General features: G+C 34.7%; 1 protein-coding gene across 3 annotated transcripts in view; it reads left to right on the top strand.

Moving 5' to 3' along the window:
• The window catches only part of LOC136026611 (uncharacterized), a 65,826-nt gene that overhangs the window by 26,060 nt on the left and 26,563 nt on the right, over nt 1–13,203 (top strand). For all 3 annotated transcript variants that reach the window (XM_065703334.1, XM_065703336.1, XM_065703335.1), the window contains exon 6: nt 11,321–11,476. In XM_065703334.1, coding sequence (XP_065559406.1) covers nt 11,321–11,476 — 156 coding nt within the window. The remainder of the gene's footprint in view (nt 1–11,320; nt 11,477–13,203) is intronic.

Below are 13,203 nucleotides of genomic sequence, written 5' to 3'. Positions count from 1 at the left end.
AGCATTGTCAATATTCTATTTATAAAGTTAAAAAGTGTGAACAAAATTAAACAGCGAGACAATAACTTGATTTACAAGTGTTTCATCAAAGAAGGTTCTTCTTTGAACTCTCTAAAGTTGTTTTTTAATTGCTTTAACTCCAGGCAACTTCTCTCCCCTTAAGGGTCAAAATAGTCAATGGTTACAAGAACAAGTAATAATATAAAAATTATTATTTTGACCAAAATATCAAAATAATACTAATAAAAATAAATGCTCATAAGACTAAACTGTTTAGAATAAGAATAAGTATAGTTAAAAAGTAATGTTAAGTAACGGGAAAATAAATCAAGTGGACAGCTTCACTAACTTGGGTAGTATTGTTAGTAAAGAGGGCGTTGAAGAAGAAAAAGTAGACTAGCATGACTCCAGGTTATCTTTTTTCGCAGTTAGAAAAAATTTGGAAGAATGGGAAGATAAGTTAGGGAACTAAGATTATAACATTGAAAGCCAACGTAATGATAGGGGTCAGATATTCAATGAATGAATGTGTTTTGTTGCCCACTTTTAAGATACAAAATCAAACATAGAATAATGAAAAAAGGATACTAAATAAACACTAATAAAGAGAAAAACACTATTAAAGAAATAAAACTAATTTAAGAAAATTAATAGAGGATGTTTCCTCAAACTATGCTGAAACTGAAGAGTTGTTTTCTGTATAGTCAGATACGGATCAGGAATACGATCTTTACACTTAACATGGAATTACTTCTTCATGGGTTCAATCGTGACAGAAACTTAAAAAAAAACGATAAAAACAAGACCGGAGTGTACATTTGTTTTTATCCGATAGCAGATGCCAAAATTATTCTCTCCAAAATCCTTATCTCTATTTATTACTTCTTTTAATATATCTTTTAATGATACCCAGCATTGCTTATGTTCTATGTATGAAGTTAAAAATTGTGAACAGTATTAAACAGCGAAACTATAACTTGATCCAAAAGTGTTTCATCAAAGAAGGTTCTTTGTTGAACTCACTAGAGTTGTTTATTAATTGCTTTAACTCCAGGCAACTTCTCTCCCCTTAAGGGTCAAAATAGTCAATGGTTACAAGAACAATCAATAGTTGCAAATTATTATTCTGAGCAAAATATCAAAGTAAAATTAATTAAAATAAATGTTCTAAAGACTAAACCGTCTAGAATAAGAGTAAATAAAAGTAAATAAAAGTAGAAACAGTAACAAGAAAATCGATCAAATGGACACCATCACTTACTTGGGTGGTATTGTTAGTAAAGATGGCGTTGAAGAAGAAAAAGTAGACTAGCATGACACTGGGTTATCTTTTTTCGAATTTGGAAAAAATTTGGAAGTATGGGAAGATAAGTTAGGGAACTAAGATTATAAGATTGAAAGCCAACGCAATGATAGGGGCAGATATTCAATGAATGAGTGTGTTTTGTTACCCACTTTTAAGATAAAAAATCACATATAGAATAATGAAAAAAGGGTACTAAATAAACACTAATAAAGAGAAAAACACTATTAAAGAAACAAAACTAATTTAAGAAAATTAATAGAGGATGTTTCTTCAAACTATGCTGAAACTTAAGAGTTGTGTTCTGTATAGCCAGATACGGATCAGGAATACGGTCTTTACACTTAAAATGGAATTACTTCTTCAAGGGTTCAATCATGACAGAAACTTAAAAAAACGACGAAAACAAGACCGGACTGTACATTTGTTTTTATCCAATAGCAGATGCAAAAAAGGAGAAAGTTAAAGAATAATAGGTATAACAAGGGAAGAATAAAAATTTACGTGAATATAACGATTACAAAAGTCTTCGAAAATATAAGCATCCCGTATGTCTTATGGACCTTAGTCGAAAAATCATCAACTAAAAAAAAGGTTACATCACAACTAATATAGACTTTTCTTTTAGGGAAAACACATAAATTTTGAAGAACAAATTTCGAAAATCACGTGGGGGGGGGATCAGAGTTTTAGGAATGCCTAGCTGGGGCATAACCCAAAATCGGCTGCAAGCCACTGCTCTAGGGCTAATGAAAGAAAGGTTATGATGGCTAGGCCACGTTTTGCGGATGATAGTTTGCCAAATATTGTACTTTTTTGGCCTTTCTCACAAGGTTAAACGAATCTGAAATTAATCTGCAAGAAACATTGCTGAAATCAAACCGAATGAGTGGGTTTGCTGGCGTTTCGTCGCTGATCGAAGTTGCGTAAGAAGTATCTAACTATTAAGCATGGGGGAGGGGGTGTAATTTTCATTCACATAGAAGCTTAATATTTCATTTAAATTGTTATTTTGGTTATAGTGATCGTAAAAACTCCTCTTAGTTTACAAAAAATCGACGAAAGCTGCTTGAAATCCATAACAATGAAAAGTTAATTTGCTAAGTACTCTAAATTAAACTGATATAATTTCTTTTCTGAGTTCAATCAAGTTTTAAAAATAAATAAAAAATAAAGGCAGTTTGATTTTTTTATTTGCCTCAGAAACTTGTCTCGGATTACTTCAGTAGCAATGTATTAAATTTAACTTGTTAGTTTTGTAATACTGAGCATAGAAGCTCCTCTTATTTCAAAAAGCGTGTTGAAAGTCCCCTGAATATTATGACCCATGTAAAGTTATCTTGCTAAAGAGTTTTGAATTGTTCAAAAAGAGTATTTTTGAAGGACTCATTCGAGTTTATTTTTTAATCAAAAAGTAACGCTTGGTTCACTCGTAGCACCATACACTTGACGTAACAATTTAGTTGACGAACTAAGGAACAGTTTCTTTGTCAAGCAATTAAGTTGATAAAATGAACTTTTATGAGGGAAGTGGGCAATTTTTTCCGAGCAAAAACAACAGCCATGTAAATTGTGTAGATTTTTCTATGCAACAGTCATAGAAGAGGCAATTTCACGTGAGCATAACTGCAATTGAAATTTCTTCATTGACGGTATTTAGAAATATTTCCTATCACCTAAGTCGTTCCTAGGGTTGGTGGCATCAGGGGGTAAAATTAATTACAGCAACTTCTCCCGTCTTAAATATGAGCAACAAATCAGAATCAAAGTGAAAAATGTAGGAAACTACATGTGAACAAAGTGGGAAACCTCACAGCGGCTTCCCCCTCCCCTGAACGGTTCTCCCTGTCATAGTAATTTTTTTTTATGTGTTTGAAGCTATGGTAAGGGCAATTTGCTGTTTCTCTTCTTGAGGACATTTCAATACTTGATTTAGGGACATTAATCTTATTGACCTAGAGAACTTTGCACTCGAATGCAAAACTCAAGAAGAAGTGTACTTTTTTTTTTTTTTTTTTTTTTTTTTTTTTTTTTTTTTTTTTTTTACAAAAGACATGAATAAAGAAAAAAAAATATTCCCTATTATGCCTTCCCTATGCTACTAAAATAACTTATCGCAGCACCAAGTCGGCTGATGCCAACACAGCTACGCACGCTCCTCCTCCATCCCAATGTATTCAAAGCTTCCCTTTTTAGACAATATACCATTGTCTTTAAATATTCTTTATGGCATCCTCCCACCCACCTCTAAGGACGACCTGGTTTCCGTTTAGTCTTAGATGGTTGGCCGAAAAAGACAATATTCGGCAATCTTTCATCCTTTATCCGCTGAAAGTGCCCTAGCCATCTCAACCTTTCTCTGATTATAGGCTTAGAATATAGGATTGAACCACTCGTTTTATACTGCCTATGTTTGAAATACGGTCAGTCAGCCGGGTACCTAGAACAATTTGTTGTCAGTTTCTCTGGATAAAATCTAACAAATCTTCATCCCCTTTTGACTACTGCCATCACTATGCCTTCTAATATTCTAATCTTGGTTTTCAATCCTATCTTTCTATTCTTCCAAACTATTTTTTGACTGTGAAAAAATACCCTGAGTTTTGGATATTCTACTTTTATAATCTTCTCTCCTCCCACCGTCTTTACTAACAATACTACCAAGGTAAGTGAAGCCGCGCACCAGATCAATCTTTTCTTTATCCAACGTCACCTTTTCATCTTCAGTTATTCCTAGCCTTAGCGACTTAGTCTTCTTAACGTTAATTCTCAAACCTATTCTAGCACCCTGGACTCACAAAAACTCTAAAAGTTCATTCAATTTGCTCCCACATTCATCTTCGGTGCTTAAATCATCAGCATAATTTAAGTCCAGGAGAGCTTTTTGTCCCCATTTGCATCCGTGGTCTCCCATTACCTTTTCTTTGGTCCTTAAGACGAAGTCCATCAAAATGATCTATATAAAGGGGGATAGAACACAACCCTGCTTAACTCCTGATTAAATACGGACCCAGCTGCTAACATCATTTCCTACCTGAACTGCAGTAGTATTATTCTCATACATAGCACTCATCACTTCAATGTATTTGTCTGGTATACCATACAAATATAAGACATTCGCTAAAGCTCTTCTATCAACAGAATCGAACGTTTGTTCGTAATCTATAAAACTGAGGACTAAAGATGTTTGATAACTCAGACACTTCTCAATTATTAACCTCTGAGTTAAAGTTTATCGACACGTCCTCTATTTTTTCTAAAACCGCATTTTTCTTCGCTTATAACTTTGTCTACAGCATCTCTCAGTGAAAAAAGTATCATGTTACTAAGTAATTTGCTACCTAAAGAGATCAGACTAATGCCTTGATAATTACGACATTCACTGCTATCACCTTTCCTATACAGCAGTTTAATTAAGGTTTTCCTATTATTAATAGGTACTTCTCAAGTACCTATTCTACCTATTCTACGTACCTCTATCCACTTCTCAAGTGGGATAGAGTTGACCGCAAGGTTCCTAGTTTTGCAGGTACCCCGAAAGGGTCGAGGTAGCCTTTTGCAGAAGCCGTTGTCCATAGATCTGTATCTCAGGCACTGCTGCAGTTGTCTTCCTGATGCTCCCACGATGGTGTTCTGCGTCACCATGCATTTAAAATCATTACTGGAAGAAAGTTAGTAACTCAAGGAACTTATATATATATATATATATATATATATATATATATATATATATATATATATATATATATATATATATATATATATATATATATATATATATATATATATATATATATATATATATATATATATATATATATATATATATATATATATATATATATATATATATATATATATATATATATATATATATATATATACGCATATATGCATGCACGCACACATATATATGATCAGTTGTTGCATCTTAGCATTTTGGGGCAGGGATGGCTCGAAGGAACATGGCCAAAGGTGAGATCCCATCATATAAACGACTCTTAGTTCACATTATACGACCTGTGAAAATTTATTATAATTAACTTGCTATTATTTATGCTTATCAACGGAAACAAACAAGAAGCTAAAACGGAATACATCATGCGTAACTAAGGACAGCTATGTTTGTATTTGCCTGTTCTTCAAAGTGGATCACGGCTGGACAATCTTGTTTAAGTCAGTGGCTTCGACGAGGTCTTTCTCATTCGCCACTAACATAAGGAATCTAGTCAAAAGTCAACCATGGCAGTTCTCAGCAAATTCTTAATAAACTTGAGCTTCCTAAATGTTTTTTTTTTTTGGCAGGAGCATCTGCAATAGGTGCTGTCGTAGCCAATTTGCAAATACGATATGCTTGCTTAAGCTGGTGTCGCTGGCAATTTTCTTCACGTAGGACTTCTCTGAAGCAAGTAGCACCATGGCAAAATTGAAGCAAAAATTGAAGCTCTACTTGAAAAGCATTAAAATCTGGATGTGTTTCTTCGTTTGGAAAAAAAACAAAACATTGTTGCTAGCTCAATATTTGCAACTGAAATCTTTTTTTTTTTAAGGAGGTTAAAGTTAGGATAAAAATGCCTGGAAATTGACAAGGCAAGCTCTGAGATTATCTTCTATCATTGTTGTTAACCTTTTGAGCAAGATTCTAAAATGTTATATATAGAACTGATACTTTGAGGTCTCGGCTTGACTCTCATCTCGACCGTCAAAATGAGATGGTCCAAGTCACCATCGATGGTTTTTGACAATATCTGCCTGTGGATCGACTTCTCTCATTCTGGCAAACTCCTTTACACTGTCAATGAAATAGCTCATTCCATCCTCCAATACTATTTCGCAAAGTTTCTTCATAGCTTCAAGCATCTCTGTTGCGTCAATGATGTTAATCTCCTCTTCTTCAAATTTTCTGTTGCTATCCTGATCTTATACATCATTTTTTCATAATTTTTTTCATAGCTTGTTCCTTCGACTTCACATCAGTGTTATTTAACTGTTATGTTTCACAAATGGCTGAAACTATTGCTTCAACAAGTAACTTCTGCTTGTATGGTTTCAGTCATTGCAGTTTACTGAGCCCACGTTAAGTTCCGGAGATTAGGGCTGTTTTCAATCGAAGAGAATTTTATTTTAAGGGTGACAAAATGCTTTTTTATATGAAGTGAAGAACACATGTATTTTGTCAAGGATGTTGAAAAGCTAAAGTATCCAAAGAGATGAATTGCCATTATGTTCTATAGTAAAGTTTAGTCTGTGGGCCTGTCAGGGAATATAGGGCACATGACGATCAAGAAGTTCAGATATTTCCTGCTGGGCTCCATCAAGTTGACCAGACATCGGACTTGCCTAGTCATAAGACCAGAAAGCTCATGTATCCGAAGGAATCCTCTCCTTGACAATGCTTCTATTATACTTTCTGTTGTACCCTACCTGTTTTCGTCATTAGCCTCACTAACACATAATAGTCTCTTTCTATGTGTCCCTTCCGAACTGGTGTCTTAGATCACACCTGCAAGCTTATCAATATGTGAAGCATTGGGTATCGTATCTGAGAATAAAATTCTGAATCGAAAACTTCGAGGACCTTCTCCCTGATTTCTGCTGAAATAAAGTCAATGAACTTGTTATGGGGAATTGTTGGTAAATAAGTAAATTTGTATGGTCTATATCCGAGCTTTCACGTATCTCGCTAGAAGTTGAACAATTTAAACAAAATTGCCATTTTGTTGTTTAGTTATCGTAAAGCCAATGCGCTGTCTCGTTAGGGTTCCTACAGCGTTGAAAAAAATTTCACAGTTTTTTCTTTGTCTTTCTACGTTTTGGTTGCTGCAAAACCTTAGTTCGAGTGCTTTTATTAAGCAAGAAATCCCCATGACTGCTGATACTCACGAAATGACAAAAACAGAACAAAGCTGCACGGATGAAAACAACGCTGTTTCATTTTTTATATGGAAAGATCACCTGGAATGATTTTTGGGAAATCTTTTTTATGGAAAATAGGCTATTGTTGGTATGAATAAATAAAATAACATCGACTCTTCTTAGTTTCCTAGTGCTTGGAGAAAGCTAAGAAGCTTCCTAAATTTTTTCAAGAATCTTTTGAAATTGTCCTTCTTAAGCAAGCGATTTTGCGACAATTTACAGCTATAGCTTGTACCAAAAGGACAAGATATTATGATTTTGGGATTGATCAACCTCTGATGTATCCGTTCCCCAAGTCAGAATTTCTTAGAGAAGGGTCTAAACTTGCTTAAAAATACGGAACTTGTTCCTTTTTTCAATGATTTTCTACCAATCTGCATCGTATTTTTAACAAAAAAACATTTCAAAAAATTTCAAAAAAAAATTTCAAATTTCAAAAAATCCATTCGATAGTTAGAACTGAATCTTAGCTACCAAATGATTGCAAAGTTTTCGTAGAAAGATAGAATATCAAAACTTGCACAATGAAGTTAGACCTTAAAAGCAAGGCCGTATCCAGGGTGGAGGGGCTAGGGGGTTTGACATTTCCTGCTGAAATGTTTGTTTTGATTCGTAAAAACGTAATGAAAATGCATATAAGCAAATTTTTAATGCGCTTTTAAAGTTCTTTCTGTACCCTCCCCCCCCAAAAAAAACCCTCCCTGAATAAAATTTCTGAATACGGTCCTGCTTAAGACTATCAAATATGATAAAAAAAGTACTTTATAAGAAGTAGTTTCTTCTTTGTAGTCATTAAACCTATTGCAATTAGCTCAACTACAGGCAGCGTGCCTTTTCCCTAATATTGGAGAGGGAATGCTTTTATTTGACATTGGGAAAGTGATTTTATTTAAGGTTGATTCAAAAAAATAACTAGTTTCGGGGAAACTGAGGTGGATGAAAGAATACAGAAATGAGACAGTAATTGTCAAAGAGACACTAGAAGCACTAGTGATGTTCGATGAGAACGTAAAAAAGCCTAATTATTTAGGTAGAAATAAAGGGGGAAGAATTTTGTCATTTTCTAAAGAAATAAGGAAGTATATAATTTTTTAGAACCGAGAAAAAGAGAAAATGTTTAAAAAAATGGAAAAATTTCGTCATGGAATTGTATAATATTGAGGATTATATAGAATTTAGTGTTTTATAAAGCGTAGAAGAATATAGTATAGTATTTACATATAGAAATAAGGAAGTATAGCTATTGTTTTACTCAACCTCATGATATAAAAATACTAAGCTAATATATAGCTGAAGACTAATGTAAATGATATAAAAATATTACGGGCAAAGTTTCAGTCTGCAATCAAGACTGAAAGTCAGACCTGTACTCAAGAATTATTCTGAAGGAGAGGAGGAGGCTCCAAATTTGAATAAAAGACACAGGACTAACCATGTCTATTCAGGGAAATTGTTTGTATGCCTACTGAATAGTGCTGTTGGCCACATTATAATGCCTGGGGTATTTTAATGAAATTATTAATCATCAGAGCTACCACTTATATTGGTAGATATACGAAGAGCCTTTTCGGAGACTGGCTATACAAAGTACAACGTACTCTCTTGTGGAGATTGGAAACCAAATGATATTAATTCGGAGTCAATGGAGAAATATTCGCTTGTGGCACAATAATGCAGTGTTTTTACTAGCTCCTTTTTATAATCTGTTAAACGTCTTAAGCTATCTATAGAAAATCTCTACATAAGTTCATAAAACCTCTACTTATAGACTGGACAAACCTAAGCAGACATTTAACTCAGCACAAAGTAAAGTCATCCGATATTTCCGTGTAACGAAAAGGTTTTTTTTGATCAAAATTAAACTTCAGGTTTTATTTTTTGGTCAAAATTAAATTCTTTGACCTATCTTTAGTTTTCAGTGAATTAGTTGGCAAAAGGAAGCAAAAATTCCCATATAAGCCAGTAATCAGCATACAGAGACAAGATGCAGCTTCTGGCAGGTACTTAATATTTTCGCCGAAGTCGATCAGTTTCAGCGTAAAAAGACCTTATTACGAAACTTATGCTTTAATGTTTACTTCTTCATTAATCTCCTTTGAGAATAAGTAGTCTAATTCAAAAATATCGAACCTTGATATTCTTGACGACTGATTGCTTTATGGCAGGTCTTCGAATTTTCCCTACCTTCTTGAATAGCCAAGTCAGCAAGTCAGCTTATACTTCTTCCGGTGATGGTGAAATGATCATCACGTCAAGAAGCTTACATTTGTATCCATGATTACGGCCATTGCGTCAAGATTAACTTGCATTTTGTGCCCTTTTTGTTTCTCGAAAGCAAAAAATGCCAACACTCAATACCACGAATGGAAAAAAAGTCTCAAATCAGATTTTATTGAAATTTTAGTCTGACGACGTGTTGGTGTCGAACCGAAAATTTGGATTTGTAGCAGGACTCTCTGGTTATTCGGGGTAAATACTATAAGGGAAGGGTAAACATGACACTGTCAATAGGATTCTGTTTCTTCGTTGTTGTTTCTTAGCTGCGTTCTTTTGTGCGTAAATAGAAACAAGTTCTTTAAATCTACAGAAAAGTCTGAAGAAGTGGAACTTTACATGATTGTTTTCAGCCTAATGATTGGATGGCACCTTACCGATTGTCAATTATGTAAGTCGATGGCCAAAGAATCTGTTGAACGACAGGCTTGAAAAAACGTATGCTCCTGTGTGAGGATTGGAAATCAGTGATAGATAAAACACTAGCAATAAAACGCGATTAAACAAAATAACCTAGCCCCAGCAAAAAGTAAAGACAACCAATACATCTAACAATTGTAGAAGGAGGAGTAGCAAATAGAAGACCACAAATTACTGCAGCACAATGAAGTATCGTTCACACTTATTTTTCTCGGTTTTATATGCCTAAGCTGGCAGTGGTGAGAGACCACTACCAGTATTGATGGTGGTGCTAGTAGTGTCACACCAACAATTGGTGTGAGAGGATATATTGTTAATAAAAATAAAAGCAACAAGTTACCGTTCACACCAACTTTGTTCAGTTCTCTGAGCCAGTTTTCTGTTTCCGTTATTCTCAATGTAAAACCGAATCTATTTTATATCCAAAATAGGCACAAAACTTGCAACTTCCCAAAAGTTGTTTTCAGTTAATTACCAATTGCTTCAATGTATTCATCAAATTGGTGTCAATTTTAATGTCAGGTTTCAATCTATTCAGTAAGTTCAATATTAAATTTATATATTCAAGCTAAATTACTACTTAACATAAGATTCAGAATTATAACATTGTGCAAAAGGGAGAACAAAACTTTGTTAATATCTCGTATTTTGCAGATCATTGGCTGTAGTTTTGAAACACCGATTGATCCTTGGCGACAAAGTCCAGGTATAAGATAATAATAAGAGGGAGGAGGGAATGATAGAGTGCAGTGTTTGTACTCTACATCAGAACAACGGGACATATTCAGCTATACACTATAATTAACCAGTTTTTCCTAAAAAATGAAAAGGAGAAAACCTTTAAGGTTCTTTCACCGTATACCGTTGAAGCTCTCACACTAACACAATTGAAGACTTTATGTTATGTTATGTAATCTTGCGAAGCAAATTTAGTCCGTAACGCGGGAATTGCCTTGTAGGCCTGACTTCTGTATAGAGTCTTACGTTACTTAGGCTTATTTTACGTTGTGGAAACCATTGTAGCGGCAACAAAAGGGAATTTCTGGTTCAGCAAATAATAAATATTGAAAATTAATTGAAATATTTTCCTAGGAATCTATCACACTTGATCAGCGCTTGAACCTCTCTATTTTTAATTTCTGAACAGCTTTCAATGATGACAGAAATGATTTTAGACGATGATCATGGCAGTCTTCTGAGTTTTTACCTCAGCGGGGTGTGAAACGACTTGTTAAATGTGAGAGCTTCTATTTGTTTAACCACTTAGCACAGAAAATTACGCATATACTGTGAGAGCCGCTTTACTCGTCTCGAAAACTACGGAAAAAAGTCCCACCGATCGTATTATGCATGACAGCATTTAATTGGATAATACAGACAACAAATGACAGCATTTGCGTTTTCTAGCTCGAGGAATTGACAAATGTAACCCGAACTAAGGAAAGCAAGTGGTTTGCAGAGAAAAATAAGCTCCTGAGCAGAATCAGGTATTTGGAAAGCCAGCTTAAGATGAAAACTGATGAAATTACGAGGCTGTCAAAAGAAGAGCGCGACGTCAGAAAGGTAATTTTTTTACATTAATTTGTCTTTTTTTACAACAAGAAATGCCGGGCTATCAATTACCTTATTCCATTTTTCCAATACTGTAATTTATCGTTCTTTCTGTTGCGAAATGCTATTTTCTTTTCTCACTGCAGATGAGGCTACGAGATTGTCAAAAGAAGAACAAAAATCAGATGTCTAAACCTTTTTTCTCAGCAAAAATAGGCTGGCTATCAGTCGTTAATTGATTTTTATTTAGCTCTGGAAATTATTGTCTTTCGTATGAAACAGTTGACACATCTTCGCACGTTAGGCTAACGATGTATATATCCGTATTCAGTCTATGTGTTTTTGTGACCTTTGTTGTGGAACCTTTAAATGAAACAGCCTATGTTTAAAAATATTAAAAACCCCTAGTATACAGAATATATGCACAAATTTTATTTTCTATTTATTCAAGAACTTTTAATAATTATAATTGATTACTAATATAATTAAGAACTAATTAATCTAAGAACTAATATAATTTAAGAGACACTATAAGAATCTGTTACTATTCAAGAACTTTTTGGTTTCGTTAACATGGATTTTTTCCGTTATAATGATCTGAGCAATAATTGCTGTTGGATCCGAGGTTTTGTTTTTATAATGAAGGAAAGTTTAAGATTGTAGACCAGGTTTTACGGATGAAGGATTGCAGATTGTAAAAGGTTGCCCATTAGCCCATCGATCGTGGGCTAAACAAAAGCAAGTCGTCATCGAATGAGATGAGAAGAGGTCTTAGAAAAGGATTTTGAGAAATTATAACTTCATAGGAGGGGACAAAGAGTGAAGCTTTGAACGGATTAGTGGAGGAGGAGTGTTCAAAGCTATGTTGACCTTGGGCTGTTTTATTCTGATGTGAATTGTTGTTACCAGTAGTAGTAATATTAGTAGTAGTAGTGGTAGTGTATTGATCTTAAATATCACTTTCAATGCAACAGCTTGGCTAGGTAAAAAACCTCGGGCCATTGATTTAAATCAAGGGCGGGGCCTAGAATGAAATCTATGCTATGATAAGTAAGGCCTGAAGCGCTTTCGACGAACTACAGAACAGATCAGGATAAAGAACAATCAAAAATGAGATAAAAAGTTCAGAAGAGATCAGTAGCTCCTAATCTGTGTGGCGTAAACTCGTTCCATTTGGCAGTATGGGTGCTTAACCTGATCTTTATAGGCGGAAGAAGAACATTAACTCGACACACTTGAATGGAAGTGCCTAAGAGCCATTTTTTGTCTCAAGCTCAGCCAAAGAATAAGCAATGAGTACCTGATGCAAATATGCAGTCAGAAATAGTCATGATCCACTATCATCAAGAGCAGAAGGCTCAGATGGTTTAGGCACGATAAACGGTGCCCAAGCGAGTGCCTGACCCACCGGCTCCTTGAATTTCAGCCCCCTCGTCATTGGAAGAATAAGCAAGGAGACCAAACTAAAAACTGACATCCTAAAATAAAGAAAAACCTCGAGCCTTTAGGTGGAATCCGGGAGCAAAGACGCAATTGGGACAGATCGTGGTTGGAAATCATCCGGTTCCGAAAGAAGACCGAAGGCAGGGATATAATGCGGTCTAGTGCATTCTTGGTGCCGATTTGGGTTGGAACAGCCTGTGTCTCGTCTCAAGCATTAGTAGTAGTTTGACCACAGAGATATTTCTAGATTATTATTCAACATAAGTGTTTGTCAAGACTTTGTATTGAGGCGTAAA

The sequence above is a fragment of the Artemia franciscana genome, chromosome 4 (genome assembly GCF_032884065.1).
Source record: "Artemia franciscana chromosome 4, ASM3288406v1, whole genome shotgun sequence".
Classification (NCBI taxonomy): Eukaryota; Metazoa; Arthropoda; class Branchiopoda; order Anostraca; family Artemiidae; genus Artemia; species Artemia franciscana.
The sequence above is the reverse complement of the archived record's forward strand: the minus strand, read 5'-3'. Positions and strand labels throughout refer to the sequence as shown.